The sequence below is a fragment of the Hyperolius riggenbachi genome, chromosome 5 (genome assembly GCF_040937935.1).
Source record: "Hyperolius riggenbachi isolate aHypRig1 chromosome 5, aHypRig1.pri, whole genome shotgun sequence".
NCBI classification, from domain to species: domain Eukaryota; kingdom Metazoa; phylum Chordata; class Amphibia; order Anura; family Hyperoliidae; genus Hyperolius; species Hyperolius riggenbachi.
Window position 1 is genome coordinate 322,844,913 of NC_090650.1, and position 18,732 is coordinate 322,863,644.

General features: G+C 47.1%; 1 protein-coding gene across 4 annotated transcripts in view; it reads right to left on the bottom strand.

Moving 5' to 3' along the window:
* Positions 1–18,732, bottom strand: part of OSBPL1A (oxysterol binding protein like 1A) — a 253,225-nt gene that overhangs the window by 16,055 nt on the left and 218,438 nt on the right. For all 4 annotated transcript variants that reach the window (XM_068237280.1, XM_068237278.1, XM_068237281.1 and 1 more), the window contains 4 exons: positions 14,652–14,759; positions 14,485–14,574; positions 10,654–10,780; positions 6,706–6,822 (listed from right to left, as the gene is read on the bottom strand). In XM_068237280.1, coding sequence (XP_068093381.1) covers positions 6,706–6,822; positions 10,654–10,780; positions 14,485–14,574; positions 14,652–14,759 — 442 coding nt within the window. The remainder of the gene's footprint in view (positions 1–6,705; positions 6,823–10,653; positions 10,781–14,484; positions 14,575–14,651; positions 14,760–18,732) is intronic.

Consider the following 18,732-nt stretch of genomic DNA (forward strand, 5'->3'; position numbering starts at 1 on the left):
AAGCTAAGCCACAACCCAGCAGGTAAATAGAAGGCTAGCAACAAGCAGATTGTCACTAGCCTGGGTGCAATTTGTCGTGGGGGACAGCAGAGCTCGGGGGGACTAACGGCGGCAATAGGAGCACACAGAGGCATGTCATTGTGCACAGAACATGCCTCTGTTTAACCACTTGCCGACCAGGGGATTTTTCACTGATCGGTGCTGCGTGGGCTCTGCAGCCCGCAGCACCGATCAGGAGTGCAGCAGGGCGATCAGACCTTTTTTCCCCACTAGGGGGATGTCCTGCTGGGGGGGTCTGATTGCCGCCGGCTGCAGTTGCTTAGCGGTGGGGGCTCTTCAAAGCCCCCCTCCGCAGCGTTCTCCGCCGTCTCTCCCGCTCCCTCCCTCTCCCTCCCCCTGTGAGCTGCGCAGGACGGATTTCCGTCCTGCGCATTGAAGGATAGGCTTCAGCCTATCATATGCCGGCAATCCCCGGCCAATCAGAGGCCGGGGATCGCCGATTTGCCTTACGGCGCTGCTGCGCAGCAGCGCCGTATGATGTAAACAGCGGGGATTTCTTCCCCGCCTGTTCACATTTTGCCGGCGAGCCGCGATCGGCGGCTCTCCGGCTGTTCACGGCGACACCCTCCGTGAACTGACATTGAAAGATCGAGCGGCAGTTTCCATGGTAACCCGCAGACGACCAGTTTACGCCAATCGGCGTTAGCTGGTCGTCAAGAGGTTTAAAAAAACACGCCTTGGGTTCTCTTTAAAGAGGATCTGTAACATCAAAAGATCCCCTGGGGGGTACTCACCTCGGGCGGGGGAAGCCTCCGGATCCTAATGAGGCTTCCCACACCGTCCTCTGTCCCACGGGGGTCTCGCTGCAGCCCTCCATACAAGATGGCGTCATTATTTACCTTCCCGGCTCCTGCGCAGGCGCTCTGACGGATGTCGGCTCCGAACTACACGGAAATACCCGATCGCCGTCGGGTCTGCTCTACTACGCAGGCGCAAGTTTCCGGTGCCCGACTGAGATCGGGTATTTCCGTGTAGTTCGGAGCGGAAAGCAGCCACAGCGCCCCCGCTGGAGCCTGCAAAGGTAAATATTAAACTGACAGTCGGCTCTGTCGCTGGCTGTTCGGAGGGCTGCAGCGAGACCCCCATGGGACAGAGGACTGCGTGGGAAGCCTCATTAGGATCCGGAGGCTTCCCCCACCCGAGGTGAGTACCCCCCAGGGGATCTTTTTGACGTTACAGAGTCTCTTTAAGCTCTTTCAATAGAACTGAATCAGACTCAGTCTAGATCATTTGAATTTGTACAGTTTGAAAGTTTATTCTTTGAATCTTTTAACTTAATTAATGGCTAACATGGCACAATACTCCCCTGCAAACAATGGACTTATGCTAGGTACACACCATACAATTTTCTGGCAGATTTACCTGCCAGATCGATTATTTCCAACATGTCTGATCTGAATTTCGATCGATTTTCCGATCTATTTTTTTAATAGTTTTTTTTCTATCTAATTTCATAGAAGTGAACGAAAAACAATTGGAAAATTGAAAATTGATCGAAATTCAGATCAGCACATTGGAAATCGATCTGGCAGGTAAACCTGACAGAAAATTGTATGGTGTGTAACTAGCATTAAGGTGGCCATACATCACTTGATGTAATGTCTAGTACATCTCATACAATTTTCTGTAAGATTTTCTGTAATTAGATTATTTTCTGTAAAGTACTGCTAGAGACTGGTCACTATCTCTGGTGCATTGTCTTCTGGTTATCTCCTGCTGAGTAGAACAATGCTTAACAGGCAGATAGATGGTTAGATAGAAAATTTCCACCACGTTGGAAATTATCTGTCAGGTAAATCTAACAGAAAATCTTACAGAAAATTGTATGGTGTGTACTAGGCATTAGGCCAGACTGATCAGATTTCATTAGAGAGGGATCTGTCAAATGGATAAAGAGAGATCTATTGCCAGTCCACACACTTCATGCTAAAATCTAATGGAAATCGCTGTGCAATCTATTGGACATCATCCTGCCACTAGAGATGTCGCGAACCTCCGATTTTCGGTTCGCGAACTTCCGCAGAAGGTTCGGTTCGCGGAAAAATTCGCGAACCGCAATAGACTTCAATGGGGAGGCGAACTTTGAAAAATAGAAAAAATTATGCTGGCCACAAAAGTGATGGAAAAGATGTTTCAAGGGGTCTAACACCTGGAGGGGGGGCATGGCGGAGTGGGATACATGACAAAAGTCCCGGTGAAAAATCTGGATGTGACGCAAAGCAGCGTTTTAAGGGCAGAAATCACATTGAATGCTAAATTGCAGGCCTAACGTGCTTTCAAACATCTTGCATGTGTATACATCAAACAGTGAGTGTAATTAGAGTACTGCTTCACACTGACACACCAAACTCACTGTGTAACGCACCGCAAACAGCTGTTTGTGTAGTGACGGCCATGCTGGACTACTGCGCAACATGGCGTGATTGCTCTTCCTCACTCAGTGATGTCAGGTAATGTGTGACTTCCTTCTCAACTTTCCATGGCATTGTTAAAAAGCTTACGTTTTGTTTTTAATTTACATTTTCTACTTGCTGTGTACTTGTTCAGTACCGCTACAATGAGAATCCTGTGGAGGCGGGCAAGTCTGCCATTGTGACCCCGGGTAATGGCCGGGAAATGAGAGGTTTGAATCCGGTGTGGAGCCTGAGCAACGGCTAGCACTACACATCCAAGGAGGGCAGCGGGCAGGCATGCACGCCCGCCCGCCCCGAGGTAGTGACCAAAAATAACAATACAGGAGGAGGACTTTCGAGGCCCTGCTGTGTATTTGAAATGAATGTACTTTAAATCCTTTAACGAGAACCAGTTATGGCGGGCAAAGATGACACCACATTCCTTTCACGAGAATCATATGGAGGCGGGCAAGTCTGTCATTTGTGACCCCGGGTAATGGCCGGGAAATGAGGGATGGAATCCGGTGTGGAGCCTGAGAATCGGCTACCACTACACATCCAAGGAGGGCAGCAGGTAGGCATGCACGCCCGCCCCGAGGTAGTGATCAAAAATAACAATACATGAGGCGGACTTTCGAGGCCCTGCTGTGTATTTGAAATGAATTAACGTTAAATCCTTTAACGGGAATCCGTTATGGAGGGCAAGTCTGCCATTGTCACCACGGGGAATGAAGGTTGGATTGCGGCCCGAAGTGGGAGCCTGCTGAGACCCATGCTGTAGCTGCCCTGACCGTGCTTTGCAGACCAGGCATCTGTGGTCAGATGGACCCTTGAGCCAGCGGAAGACAAACCAAGTCGAAAGCATTTGCCAAGAATGTTTTACGGAGGGCAAGTTTTTTTGCCCTTTTTTTAAATTTTTTGAAAATGATAGATGGTTGTATTTTTAAATTGTTTGAAAGTTTAGATGGTTGTATTTTTAAATTGTTTGAAAGTTTAGATGGTTGTATCTTTAAATTGTTTAAAAGTGTATCCATTCTTCCTCCCCCCCAGCCACGAACAATACCATGGGAACGTGGAGCAGCAGAAGCCCCCTGTGACGGCTGCCACGGTTGTTCTCCGCTGCTTGTCTTTTGAGAGGTGCTTCTTTTCCTCAGGTGTTCTTGCCATAGCTGTTTGTGCCTTCTCTCCAGGTGCCTTCGTAAAGCACTTGTCCCTACGTGACAGTTGGCCTTTCCACGGCTCAATTTTTGCTGGCAGAGACAACAGATGGCTTTGCTCCGATCTGAGACACACACGTAAAAAAATTTCCAAACCGCTGAGGCCCCCTGGGGTGATGGCGCTACGGTGGCATCAGCAGCAGCTGACGTTGAAGGGCATGTGTGCTCCCTGGCCATAGCTGGCGATACATGGCACCGGACACTGCCCCCAGCTGTTTCTGAGGACGAGCTCCCTCTGCTTCTATCATGGAGTCGTCTCCTCCTACTCCTCTCTGACTCCTCCTCTGAACTGTCCCCCTGGTCATCTCCTCTACCGGGAACATATGTGCTATCCGTATAATCGTCATCATAATCATCCTGGCCAGCTGCGCTTTCCTCAGACACCTTCTCAAGTGCACCAACTTCAGGTGGTCCACCATCATCCCCATCCACACACGTTACGTCCATACTATCGCCACCTAACTCAGACGTATGAGGTGGTGTACCTGCGCCTTCTTGTTGTTGTTGCAGTAGTGGCTGGGAATCAGTGATTTCACCACCACCACCAAATAACTCCTGCGAAGTGTCAAATGCAGCGGATGTGGTGCTTGTTGTAGCGCTGGTGGCTGCGGGAGATGAGGTGTTCTGTGTTAAATACTCAATCACCTCCTCACGATTTTGGGAAGTGATGGCACGTGCCTTCTTCTGAGCACTGTATTTTGGGGCAGGTCCGCATGAAATCACAGCAACACCACCTCGCACAGCCACAGACCTGCCGGTGCCTGGTGGCCTTCCTTTGGGTCTGCCTCTACCTCTTCCTCTACCTGGTTTGTCCATTTTGTCCATCTCGGGGGTATGCTAGCTATATGCAGTGAGGTGGGTTCTCACTCAACACAACAGGTAGTTCGATGCAGTGAGGTGGCCAGGTGGGTTCACACTCAACACAACAGGTAGTTAGATGCAGTGAGCTGGGTTCACTCAACAGTAAAGGTACTTAAGATGCAGTGAGGTGGGTTCTCACTCAACACAACAGGTAGTTAGATGCAGTGAGGTGGCCAGGTGGGTTCACACTCAACACAACAGGTAGTTAGATGCAGTGAGCTGGGTTCACTCAACACCACGCTAGGTATATGCAGTGATGATGTGGGTTAAGTAAACACAACAGGTACTGGGTAGTTAGATGCAGTGAGCTGGGTTCACTGAACAGTATACAGTAAAGGTACTTAAGATGCAGTGAGGTGGGTTCTCACTCAACACAACAGGTAGTTAGACAGATGCAGTGAGCTGGGTTCACTCAACACAACGCTAGGTATATGCAGTGATGAGGTGGGTTAAGTAAACACAACAGGTACTGGGGTATATGCAGTACTGGGTAGTACAATGTGCAGCTCCCTGTCACACACACAGGCAGTCAGTCACTGAATGTGCTGGGCTGCTGGCAGTGGCACACACACTATCAATTAGCAAGGCTGTGCATGCAACAAAAGTGTCAGAAAAAAAAAATGTACAGGTTGAGCTCTGAAAAGAGCTGTTGCTGGGTGCTTTAAAAGCAATATTAATCAGTCAGGAACAAGCAAAGCAGCCTAGAACCTAACTAATCTGTCCCTAAGAGAAAAAGTCTGCAGCAGCTGTCCCTTTCCTCTCTCTAGCAGGCACACGAGTGACTGTAATGGCCGCTGGAGGCTGCCTTATATAAGGGGGGGGGGCTCCAGGGCTTACTGTAGCCTGAATGGCTACAATGTGCCTGCTGACTGTGATGCAGAGGGTCAAAGTTGACCCTCATAGTGCATTATGGGGCGAATCGAACTTCCGGAAAAGTTCGCCTGGCGCAGGCGAACGCGAACCCCCAATGTTCGCCTGGAACCGTTCGCCGGCGAACCGTTCGGTACACCTCTACCTGCCACCTGCCAGGCTGCCCCCTAAGTGTCCTGTTCTAGTGCCCGGTGCCAACGTCTCCCCTCTCCACCAACGCAACTCCTGGCCTCCTCCAGTGTGCAGCCTCACCACAAGCCCCTCTTCCACATAACCCGGCGCACGGAGTTACACCACAACAAACCCGGTGTCACATGGAACAGGCGCTTGTGGCGACACCAAACACTGGAGGCGGCCAGTGGCGGCGCACCAACATAGAGGTGACATTAACAAGGAGCGTGGGGGAGCGGGACGACATACCCTTGGAGGAATATCAGCCTAGGGATCCGTTGTTTGTCGAGATTTATCAAGGTAACACAGTTATCGCTGTGCACCCAATCAAGCCCTTGTGATAGAGATTGTGAGGGCATTCCCAATTGTTCCATTTGACAGATTTTAACTCAAAATTGACAGATCAATTGGATGGTCATGTTGCAACACTAATTCTCTTTCGATTTGCTAAAATTATTGAATCAGAAGGTCAATGGGGCCACGATATAAAGCAATACATGGGCACCTTAATTCAATACAAGACGAATAATCTGTGTAAGGGTGTGATCAGGGCTGGTGCTACCATAGAGGCAAAGGGGGCAATCGTCCCAGAGCCTGTAGGGGCCACCAAGGTGTCCCCTCCATCTTAACTGTTTCTTTCAGGGGCCCCTGCAGGGTCTTAGGCATAGTAGCATCTAACATGGGCTGGCAGGTGAGACTCTACACACTGCCAAAGACTCTGCAGGGGCCCCAGGCAGCACAATTAAGTTGGGAGGTGATTGGGAAGGAGGGTCAGCTTCCAGCTCAGGGGCCCAGGAGGGACATTTGGCTGCAACTAAGGACTCCTAATGCCGCTTTTTGGTCAGGGGGTTTCTGTTAGGGGGCCCTCAAGTTATTTTTGCCCTGGGGCTCCATTGTTACTACAACCGGCCCTGGGTGTGTGATACCGCTAGAGGACAACCAACAGAAAGAGATCAGTAGTAAAGCTCCAAGACAAGTTAGTTCCCTTCTCCTTTCATTACAGAGCAGATTGAACTATGGTAATACTACACAGGTAAACTGAGATGGGATAATCTACTGTAGTAGCTACTCCTCTGTGAATGATGGACATTATATGCTGCTATTGTATAAACAACAGATGGAAAGTGAGTAACCTGTGCAGAGTTGGAGGGTCGAGGTTGTATTCGCCACAGCAAGGTGCTCCCAGGAATTACTTGTACACTCTCTGAGTCTGGTAGTGGCATTTCATCTGGCTCCTCTGTGCTTGCAGACTAGAAAAGAAAGAAAAGACAAGGTATTCATTATAAACACACCTTAATTGTGCAGTCGGAAGTATGGTGGCTAAACCGTCCAAGTTCTTGCCTGGCACTGCCAGAGTCCCAATACAAAACCAGGACCAGATCAATAAGGAGATCTACATTGAAATATATACCCTGGCAGGAATAAGAGGCTCCAAGCAGGGTGAAGATTTAAATTGGATAAAAATCGGGAAGATGTAAATGGTAGTATAGTGTGTGTGGTGTGCAGGTACCAGCACTGGTAGTGAAACAAACCAACCAAAAAAATAGCACAGAAACAAACCAGTATATGCTGCTCAAAAACTGCACTTTATTTTGAGAGTATCATATATTTGAAAAATTACACACACACTCAATTTATGATTATGCCAGTTCATATTCTGACAATCATAAATTGAGTGTGTGTGTAATTTTTCAAATATATAATACTCTCAAAATAAAGTGCAGTTTTTGAGCAGCATATACTGGTTTGTTTCTGTGCTATTTTTTTGGTTGAAGATTTAAATTACCTGAGTCTCGAAGAGGTTAACTGTCTTCTCCTTAAAAACTCCCTAGACTTAGATAGGAACATAAGATTGTGAAATACACAAACCCCCTACACTAAGTACACAGATTGGCATCACAGGAAGTGGAAGGAAACACAAGACCCTAGAGCAGGTATGTCAAACCGGTCCTACGAGGGCCGAGATCCTCACACATTTTTGATACAGCTCAAATTAATTGATGGGTCTGAATCAGGAAAGGTGTGATCCATCAGGTATAAAACATTCCTTTCCTTCTCAGTCCATCCTAAACACTGGCATGGATCTGACCCTCCAGGCTTGGAGTTCGACACATGTGCCCTAGAGGTAGAACAAAGTGATTGGTAAACTCTTTACACTAAAAACTACAAATACACATACAGTATTTATTAATGCAGTGAAGTTGGTCATAGCTGTTGACTCCACAGTCCATTAGGTCTTCTAAATACACACACACACACAGCACTTAAATGAAACATCTGGAATAGTTATCTGGTCAGTTAACCGCTTTCGGACCAGCCCGGTTGAAATCTACTGCTTGTGGCTGTGCGGCTCTGACAAGACACAGATTTCAAACTTCGCCGCTGTGTGGTCCCGTCGCTCTCCCATCGCCGACACTCATTCGCACTGCAGTCTCTACGACGGCGTAGGTGTGTGATCAGGTCAGGAGCAGATTTCATTGGCTCCTGACCCTTTTATCACTGTAAGCCAAATTCATTGGCTTACATTAAAGGACAGCATCAAGACGAAATGAAAGTGGCTTCTGACTGGCTCACACAGCTCTGCCGTCATAGGGATGGCAAAGAGAGGGATCTGTGGGGATGGGAGAGCGGTGTGACCGGCAGGAGCGATGGGTCTGTGCAGCGATTCATCGGTAAGTGCTGTTTTGCGGCAGCAGCTCTCTCTGGGCCTTAAGGGGCCAGAGACTGCTGGTATGGAAATAGTTAAATAGCAGAAGGGACTGTTTATCAGTTTCAGCTGTTTAGTGTCTTATTTCTGCAGGTGAAGAACTGCAAGTTTTCTGCCAAAAAGCTGAAGAGTGGGGAAATTGTGTCCTGGCAGAAAGGTAAAACGAAATGTATTTTTTTTTTTTACAGGATTTGATGTTTGAACCTTTTATAATATTCAAAATGTATACTAGAGCCTTGCTTGACACATTTTTGGCAAGTTCTAAGCAAACATTTCATGAAATTAATTTTTGCACAGAAATCCTGCAGAAATTAGATGCGAGGGAGGTTAACTGCAGTTAAAAAGACTGTACTTTTTTCTAGAGGGGCAACAATGAGACAACCACCAAAACAGTAATGGTTTAACAGGTGTAGGCAGCTGACCGTTTTTTTTTGTACTAGTTTTTCATCTGGCTATGGTCATTGTCACTACTGGTAGCATAAGGTGATATCAGGACCCTACAGAGGTTGCACAAGTAGTCCAACTCCTCCAGGATGGCACATCAATATGTGTCATTGCCAGAAGGTTTGCTGTGTCTCCCAGCACAGTTTTAAGGGCATGGAGGAGATTCCAAGAGACAGTTACTCTGAGGGAGCTGGCACCCTGTGCTCTCTACCTCAAACTATGGAACTGTATTGGCATTTGCAATAAAATACCAGAATTGGCAAGCCCACCCCTGGCATGTGCTTTTCTCCCTGAGCGAGAGAAAATATTACACAGCCTGTAACATTGCTTAGCAAGTTTGGTTGTGGGTAAGTGATGGTTTGATGGTTTGGGGAGGCATATCCATGGAGGAACAAACATCTACAGGCCAGACAAAGGCACCTTGACTACCATTAGGTATTATGATGAAATCCCTATTTTATATCGATGGTGTTTTTTTTTTCACTAAGTGCAGCTGGGGGGGAGGGGGGGGGGGACGCTGCCTCATTTTGTTTTTTTGGGGGAGTTGCTGCTGCACTATGTTTATGTTGTGGGAACGGAACGCTGCGACACATTCTTAGTATTTTGGGGTAAACTGCTTATTATTATTATATATTTATATTGTACTGCCATCCTCAGCAGTACTTCATAGAGTACGTAGTCATGTCACTGACTGTCCTCTGAGGTGCTCACAATCTAATCCTGCCATAGTCTAATGTCCTACCATATTATTATTATTATTATTATTATGTATTTATATAGCACTGGCATCTACTGCAGCAGTTTGCAGAGAACATAGTCATGTTACTGCCTTTTCTCAGAGTAGCTCACAATCCAATACCTACCACTATGTTGTGCGAGAGAATATTGGCTGTGTTTTTTTGGTGAGAACATTTCCTCCTCGCTCTTTTAGGGTCACTTTACTCATATTCAGGGAGAAAACATGGCCCCACAGACTTTGGGTTACCCTCTTACTAGGAAATTGTAATTGGTCACACCCACTGTATGTTATGGACACACCCACTGCATTCTGTGGCCATGCCCATTTTTTACAGCGTCGCGAGTCGTCTTGACCACCATGCCGCAGCTCAGTTTCAGGGTGTTGGCAATCTTTTTATAGCCTATCCCATCTTTATGAGAATAACAATGTTGTTTTGCTTTTAAACCTCAGCAATTTCTCTGCCATGAGGTGCCATGTTGAACGTGCAGTGACCAGTAAGAGAGTGAGTGCGAGAACATCAAATTTAAAGGACAACTGAGAGGGATATGGAGGCTGCCATATTTATTTTATTTTAAAGAATACCAGTTGCCTGGCTGTACTGCTGATCCTTTGCCTCTCATACTTTTAGCCATAGCCCCTGAACAAGCATGCAGCAAATGTTTCTGATATTATTGTCAGATCTCACAAGATTAGCTGCATGCTTGTTTCTGGTGTTATTCATACACTACTGCAGCCTAATAGGTCAGCAGGGCAACCAGGCAATTGGTATTGTTTAAATGGAAATAAAATATGCCAGCCTCCATATTCTGCTTACTACAGTTGTCCTTTAACACACCTGCTCCCCATTCACACCTGAGACCTTGTAACACGACCGCAAGTAAGGAAAATGTCTAATTGGACAGAAATTTGACAGTTTACTTGTGGTGTACTCACTTTTGTTACCAGCAGTTTAGACATTAATGACTGAGTTGAGTTAGTTTGATGGGACAGCATTACACTGGTAAACAAGCTGTACACTGACTATTTTACATTGTATCAAAGTATCATATCCTTCGTGTTGTCCCATGAAAAGGTATAATAAAAATGTGAAAGGCATGCTCACTTTGTTTACCTGAAAATGTAAACTAAATGTGACATTAGAATTGTATAAAGCACTGCCCATTATGTGCACATTGCTTCTGTAGCGGCTACCTGTTTTAAATTTTTCTTCTCTTCCACATTTTTCTTGTCGCTTTTTTTATACGAGTCAAATGCAGCCGGGTCAATACAGTAGAGACACTCGGTCCACTTTCCATAGAGACAACACAGCTTCTTTTTGCTGCAGAAAGAATGGAAACCACAAGAGCTAAATATAATTACCAATAAGAAGCAAGGGCACTGCCTGAATGAAGTGCTATTTCTGTATGACATGCTTACACTATTACAATATACATAGCTAGAATACAGCAGTTATGGTAGTGGTCAGAATGTGTAAGGTCTTATTCACTCTACGCAACACAGGAGGCAATGTAATATACAGAAAGATGTGGAATGTGCATTGCTTCAGTGCCAATCCCATTAAATCACACTGGATGGTACAGCACTAGTGGCAATAGAGGATGCAGAAGTTACGTCCTCACCGGGGCCCCTGGAAAAGAGGGGCCCTGGCCCTCCATCCATCTTATTAGCTTTTTATTGGTGTTCTGCTGATAATGAACACCTCTATATGTGCATTGCATACCGTGTTTCCCCTAAAGTAAGACATCCCCTGAGAATAAGCCTTAGCAGGAATTCTTAGCATGCTTGAAATATAAGACATCCCCCGAATGTAAGCCCTAGCAGCAGCCCACATGACACCAGCAAGTCACACTCCATAAAAAGCCTGGATACAGGAGAGCAACATTATAAAGCAGCATTATAATGTGAGTTCTACAGTCCTGTATATGTGTCACGCAATTCGTGTTTTTGTTGGAACCAGCCCTCCTGATCTGTCGTGATAAGCATCAGCAGCACTTCACCTCTTCACCTTTTCCCAGGACACACAGCTTATCCTATCATAGCTCTGGGGAGCCTGACAGAGTACTCTGCCTGCAAGAAATAGACTCTTACCCAGATGATCAGCAGAATCATTTTCTTGTAAGTGAGAGCCAATATCTGCAAGCCACAAGCTCTGTGCATGCTGCTTGTGTTTCAGCATGGCATGCAGTACATACATTTTGTATAGGAAAACTACCAGTGTTTCCCCAAAAAATAAGACATCCTCTGAAAATAAGCCCTAGCACAGGTTTTGGAGCAAAAATTAATATAAGACAGTGTCTTATTTTCGGGGAAACACGGGTAGTGACAATCTTTAAACTGTTTCCTTACTCTGATTACACCTATCTGACAGGGTCAGGCGTCCTTGGTAAGTTTTGGGGCTCCACATCAATAGAGTTCTTGAGGTTCCATGTAAAACTCACACAGCTCCTTAGTTACTGCACTGTACAGCACTGTGATGCAGAATGAAATGTGCACAGCACTGTGTTGAGAAAATCCATTGCACCACTATGCATGAGTGGAAGAACCAGACAGCTTCTATGCAACATCTTCTGTCCTTGTGCATCACACACTATATGCATTGTTGTAACCTACACTGCAACATGTATAGAGTAAATGAGCCCTAAACAATACAAGTATAGGCTCATTATCTAGGATAATCATTTGACCTTTGCTCCGAGGATTAGCTACTCTACAAACACACTTAATAACGGTCACCCAAAATGATAAGTGTACTTTGCCTTCCTAAAGAGACTCTGTATCAAAAAGCCTAAGGCTCAACACACACCATACAATCTTAGTTGTTCAATCTTACCACTTCCATGTAGTATAAGAGCCTATCCAATCAATCATTCAAGGAATTTTCAATCTGTTGGCCCTTATACTACATAGATTTGGTAAATCTGTACAACTAAGATTGTATGGTGTGTGTTGAGCTTTAGGGTCCCAATGAGGCTTCCCCCTCCGCTGCAGCTGCAGGCAGTCCAGCGCTGGCTCCCCCGAAGTGTCCCAGAATCCTCCCTCGACAAGCCTGACAAGTGCTGATAAGCGCTGATTTCTTTACCTCTCCTGGCTCCAGCGGGGGTGCTGTTGCGTCTCTCCGCACGGAGATAGGCGAAAGTAGCCGTTCTCCATCGGGTTTGTTCTACTGCGCAGGCGACTTGCGCCTGCGCAGTAGAACGGCATGACGGAGATCGGCTATTTTCGCCCATCTCCATGCGGAGAGCCGATACTGCGCCTGCGCTGGAGCCGGGGAGGTAAATATTTACATCGCCGCCGGGATGATTTTCGCCGCCGCTGTGAAACCGAGGAGGAACTGGGAAGCCTCAATAGGATCTGGAGGCTTCCCCCAACCGAGGTGAGTACCCCCCAGGGGAGGTTTTCTTCATTACAGGTTTTCTTTAAAGTGAACCTAAACTGAGAAGGATATGGATTTTCCTTTTAAAATAATACCAGTTGCCTGACTCTCCTGCTGATCCCTTGTTTCTAATACTTTTAGCCACAGCCCCTCAACAAGCATGCACATCAGGCACTCTGACTGAAGTCAGACTGGATTCGCTGCATTCTTGTATCAGGAGTGTGATTCATTCAGCCACTACTGCAACCACAGAGATCAGCAGGACTGACAAGGAACTGGTATTGCTTAAAAGGAAACATCCATATCGCTCTCAGTTAAGGTTCCTTTTAAAACAGAAGGTATGTGCGACTGTGGTCTCCCACAATGCACCGCTACTGAATATGCAAATGATCTCTTTATGCCCCTGAAGCCAGGCTTACATCCAGAACTGCTGGTGTATAGAAAGTCTATATCTTATAATTTACAGAGCCACATCATCCCAACATGCAGACAGCCTGTTTCGGACGGTTGGTCCTGGGATAGGGCTTGGACCAGTACAACAGAATACCCAAGCAGCTTGGGGTAAGTCAGGGTAAAACTACTAGGAAAGTATAGAGGATTCGAGAGACTGAAAAGTCCTCCTACTACAAATCAATGTTCAGTGTAGTTTGCCTTCTTTAAACAGAATGTATGCAAGATAATTCAGCTTTAAGTGAGCAACTGCATCACTACTGAATATGCAAATGATCTCTTTATGCCCCATAGAGCCATATCAATCCCTGCCATGCCCTGAGGAAGACCAACAGTCCGAAACAGGCTGTCTACATGTTGGGTTGGTGTGGCTCAGTACATTTTATAAGATATAGGCTTGCTAGACACCAGCAGTTCTGGAAGTAAGCCTGTCTTCAGGGGCATAAAGAGATAAAGAATGGGCTGATCGTTTGTCAGCCTGTTCCATCGCTTAGCCTCACAAAGAGTGGCCTCCCTGTGCATGCGCAATAGCACCATCCCACTCGGGTTCCAGTGGAATTAGCTGAACCCTCGCCAGTCTGTGCCACTGCGCAAATGCAGATGGCTCGTGTCTACGCAGTAGCATAGATCCATTTTTTTCTGAAGAAAGGCTAGAAGATCCTGCGCAACCAGCTGACAAGAACAAGCACTTTTCGGGGACGCCCAGTGCTGGAACAGGCCTGCAAAGGAGGACGAGGGAAGCCCCATTAGGATCCAGAGCCTTCCCTCTCCTGAGGCAAGTACTCTCTAGGGGTACTTTTTGATGCTCCAGGTTCCCTTTAACTCTCATCAAATTCAATATAAAATAATATTATTATTACTTAGTATTTATATGGCGCTGACATCTTCCGCAGGGCTGTACAGAGTATATTGTCTTGTCACTAACTGTCCCTCAGAGGGGCTCACAATCTTATCCCTACCATAGTCATATGTCTATATATGTATCGTGTAGTGTATTCATTGTAGTCTAGGGCCAATTTATTGTAAGCCAATTAGCTTATCTGTATGTTTTTGGGATGTGGGAGGAAACCGGAGTGCCCGGAGGAAACCTATGCAGACACGGGGAGAACATACATACATACTCCGTGCAGATAGTGCCTTGCCATTAATCTACCAGTGCTACCTAATCATCTAATTCTGAAAAACAACTGTCAACATACCTTTTATCTTGGATGTGTCCTTCTACCTTGTGAAGTTCCTTCCCAAACAGACCACAAGGTTTGAAATTTAAAATGCATTTATCACCAGTTCTGTAATAGAATTTTTACATTAATACCACTAATGCCAATTCCTTAACATTACAGAAACTGACGATATGGCTACTTACTTGTGGTTAGTAATTTCCATATTGCCATACTGCTCAATCCACAGCTTGCCAACGATGATATTATGTACACAGCAAGTTGGGTTTGTCCAAGTGTATGCTTCATTGTGTCTAAGACAAGGAGACAACTATATTAAACTTCTGTAGACAAATCAAATGTGAGCAACACCACCATTTTTCTATCAACGTATAGAGGCTCATGTTCTGCTAGAGCACATAGAGGTTGTGTGTAGGACTTCGACTGTAAGGAATATCTCATAAATTCTCCCTAGACACTTCAAGATTTCTATTATTTATTTTTATTTTTTTGCTGAGAGCAAGGCCATTTTGAGGCATAGGAACAATCCCGTTTCTAGGGGCAGGTGGGCCTGGTGACCACCCGGGGCGCAGTGAGGGAGGGGAGTGCAGGGCAGCACATGGGACTCGGCCACGGGGAGAGGGAGCCTACTCTTTCCTCCCTCCCTCTACTCGGGTCTCCCTCTGTGCTCCCACCTCCGTGGAAAGAGATGTCCAGCAGTGGGGAGTTAGCAATAACTTACCTTCTGGGCTCCAGGTGATGCTCACGTGCTGCCGGGCTGTTCTCTCTTTGTACATCGCTGATCACAGGAAGTAGTAAGTAGTAGTTTCACTACTTCATGTGAGCAGCAATGTACACAGAGAAAGCAGCCCGGCAGCACGTGAGCATCACCTGGAGTCCGGAAGGTAAGTTATTGCTAACTTCCCACTGCTGGACAGCTCTTTCAATGGACGGGGGAGCACAGAGGTGGACCCGAGGAGTAGGAGGGAGGAGTTGGGTCCCTTTCCCCACGGCTGAGTCCCATGTGCTGCTGTTGCTCTGTATTTCGACAGCCTGCAGGGGGGAGGGACCTATTGCTGGCTAACCTATACTGGAGGCACCCACGGCTGCCTAACCTATACTTGGGGCACCTATGGCTGCCTAACTTATACTGGGGGCTCCTGTGGCAGGCCCAAATAGTCTCTCTATTCGCCCTTCTAAATGGTACTATAGTACCTAAAACATATCTTAATGCAAATACAATATACAATAAAATTGGGCCATGAAAAACCTCCACTATAAACAAATAGCAGAGGGGGGCGCTCTCACAAAAAGTCTCAGGATACTTTATCAGTAGGACCATTAGTCGTTATGACTACTAAATCATCCACTACCCTAGGTGTGGACAGTCATTCAAATAAACTACACCTGTTGGGTAGTTATCAGTCCAACAAAACAGAGACACAGAATACCCCAGGGTTAGGACTAGAAAAGGGTTTACATAGAGAGGCTAGAAACCGTAGATCCCCAAACCAATGCACTCAGTAATTGCGCAGGCAGAATCGATAAAAGCCCTGTTACACATGCATTGTTTGGATATGCCCCGGATAAGCCCATCCACTGGTAAAAGGAGTCACCCCCCCCCCCCCCCACCCAGACACTAACAATCAATCACCCCTCATAAAATCTAAAACTAGATCTAGTTGGGAATGTCAAACTTGGAGAAAAAGACCTAGGGATACTGGCTGATAATAAGTTACGCAACCATATTCCATGCCAAGCAGAGGCAGCTAAAGCAAACAATATTCTCTGATGAATAAAACGAGGAATAAAAATGAGATGCTATGATATTACTGCCTCTGAGTAAATCACTTGTGAGGCCGTCTAAAGCGCACAAACTTAAAGGCACCATACAATAGGCAGTGCAGTTTCTAGGTTAAATTTCTCCCAGGGCGAGCGTAAAAAAATGCGCCCCCCCCTTTCCCCTTGTGCCTACAACAAATTGGTTAATTTTTTTTTTTCCAGCTCATGTATCCTTTAAAGTAAAAATCAGGCATTAAAAAACATATCTGCTTAACTACGGCTTCCTCCAGTTCCTGCCTATGTGTCCCTCGCCGCTGCACTTGTGCAGGCGCCACCGATATAACAGAGAGAACCCCAGGACCCCGGAAGGGAGTGAAGAATGCGATGAGGGACACAGAGCAGGGGTGCAGCTAAGGTTTTTGTGGCCCCAAGCAGACCGCAGGAAGTGGCCCTAGGCGAAAAATGGGCATGGCTATTCCACACGAAAGTGGGCGTGGCCATGACATGTGGGTCGAGCGGTAAGGGGGGATTCAAGGGGCGCTATTGGCGTTGGGCATAGGGGGAGCTTGCGGCGCGCGCAGCGCGAAAAATGGTTGTGGCCATGACATTGTATGGGTGGAGCGTAACCGTAACCCCAAAGCAGCAAATATAGCTAACTATGACCATTAAATAATAAATGCAGCAACAGTTACCCCAGACACCAGAAAATAAACGCAATTTGGCCCACATTTCAGCAGAAAACAAACGCAATTTGGGCGACATTTCAGCAGAAAACAAACGCAATTTGGCCCATATTTCATCAGATAATAAACGCAGTTTGGGCCACATTTCATCAGATAATAAAACGCAGTGTGGGCCACATTTCATCAGAAAATAAACACAGTTTGGGCCACATTTCATCAGATAATAAACGCAGTTCAGGCGACATTTCATCACATAATAAACGCAGTTTGGGCCACATTTCATCACATTATAAACGCAGTTTGGGCCACATTTCATCACATTATAAACGCAGTTTGGGCTACATTTCATCACATAATAAACGCAGTTTGGGCCACATTTCATCACATTATAAACGCAGTTTGGGCAACATTTAATCACATAATAAACGCAGTTTGGGCCACATTTCATCACATAATAAACGCAGTTTGGGCCACATTTCAGCACATTATAAACGCAGTTTGGGCCACATTTCACCACATTATAAACACAGTTTGGGCCACATTTCATCACATTGTAAACGCAGTTTGGGCCACATTTCAGCACATAATAAACGCAGTTTGGGCCACAAAAAGAATGTACTCACCTGACAGAAGTCTTCTCTTCCGGCCGGCTTCTGGCGCGCAGCTCCCCTGGACTTCTTGCTCCTCCGAGCTCCAATCTCACGCACAGTCAGGCAGAGCAGGGTTACAGGAAGATGGCTCCCAAAGCCCTGTACTGGAGACACAAATAGTCTCCAGAACAGGGCTTTGGTGGCAGCCATCTTCCCTTAGCCCTGCTCTGTGAACTGGCTTGCGCGGCGGCGGCGTCAGAGCGGGGCTTGCAAGCAACAGTGTGACGTCACACGTCACAAAATTGCACCATTGCCTCAAAAAGCCTTCAGCCAGAGAACCCCCCCCTACAGGTGTTTACAATTCCAAACCCGGCTAATGCTGGGAATACATGGGTCTTGGGGGGGGGGTCTCTAGCTAAGGGAGGTTTGCCTGGCTGTCAGTGCCACTGTCTGTAACCACCACTGAGTGGGGGGTCTCTGACTGAGGGGGTCTCGGGTGGTAGTTGCAATATCACCACAGGCCCCCTCAGCCAGACCCCCACTCAGTGCAGTTTACAGTGGCACTGACAGGCAAACAAACCCCCTTAACTAGAGAGCCCCCCCCCCCAAGTGGCACTTGCAGGTCCTCCAACACCCCCTCAGCCAGAGAGACACCCCCCCCCCCAAAAAAAAAAGTAATTGTGGCAGGCTGGCAGCCACCCTAGCACCCCAGCGTCAAATTCATTATTTCAAATAATGCTGCAGGGCAGAGAGCGCCCCCCTCCTCCTCCCCCTCCCTGATAGCGGCCAGCCGGACACATCAGAGCAGTCTTGCATCAGAGGACAGAGGGAAAGTCAGATGGCAGCAGCAGGTCACTTACTGTCTGTGACCACCTGCTGAGAGGCGCCGATGATCCGGGGGGAAAGCACGCTCGCAGGGCGGGTCACCAGGCAGGGGATGAGGGGAACACAGACACATGATCGGCGCTCTGCCTGGCCTGCACCGCTAGACGTCATCACGCAGTGACGTCAGAGCGGAAGGAGTGCGCCCAGGAGGAGTGTGGGAACTGGGACGGATGGTGATGATCGCACTGGCGTACTTTCATTCGCCTGTACCGCGGCCCGCATCACCTGTCCTGCTCACTCAGCGGCTCCAGTCAGTGTCTTCTTGCCGGCGCCCCCCTTCCTGTCCTGCCAGTCTGCGCTCAGTGCGGTCGCCCGGCCCGCACGGTGGAAAAAACGGCCCTGGGCTT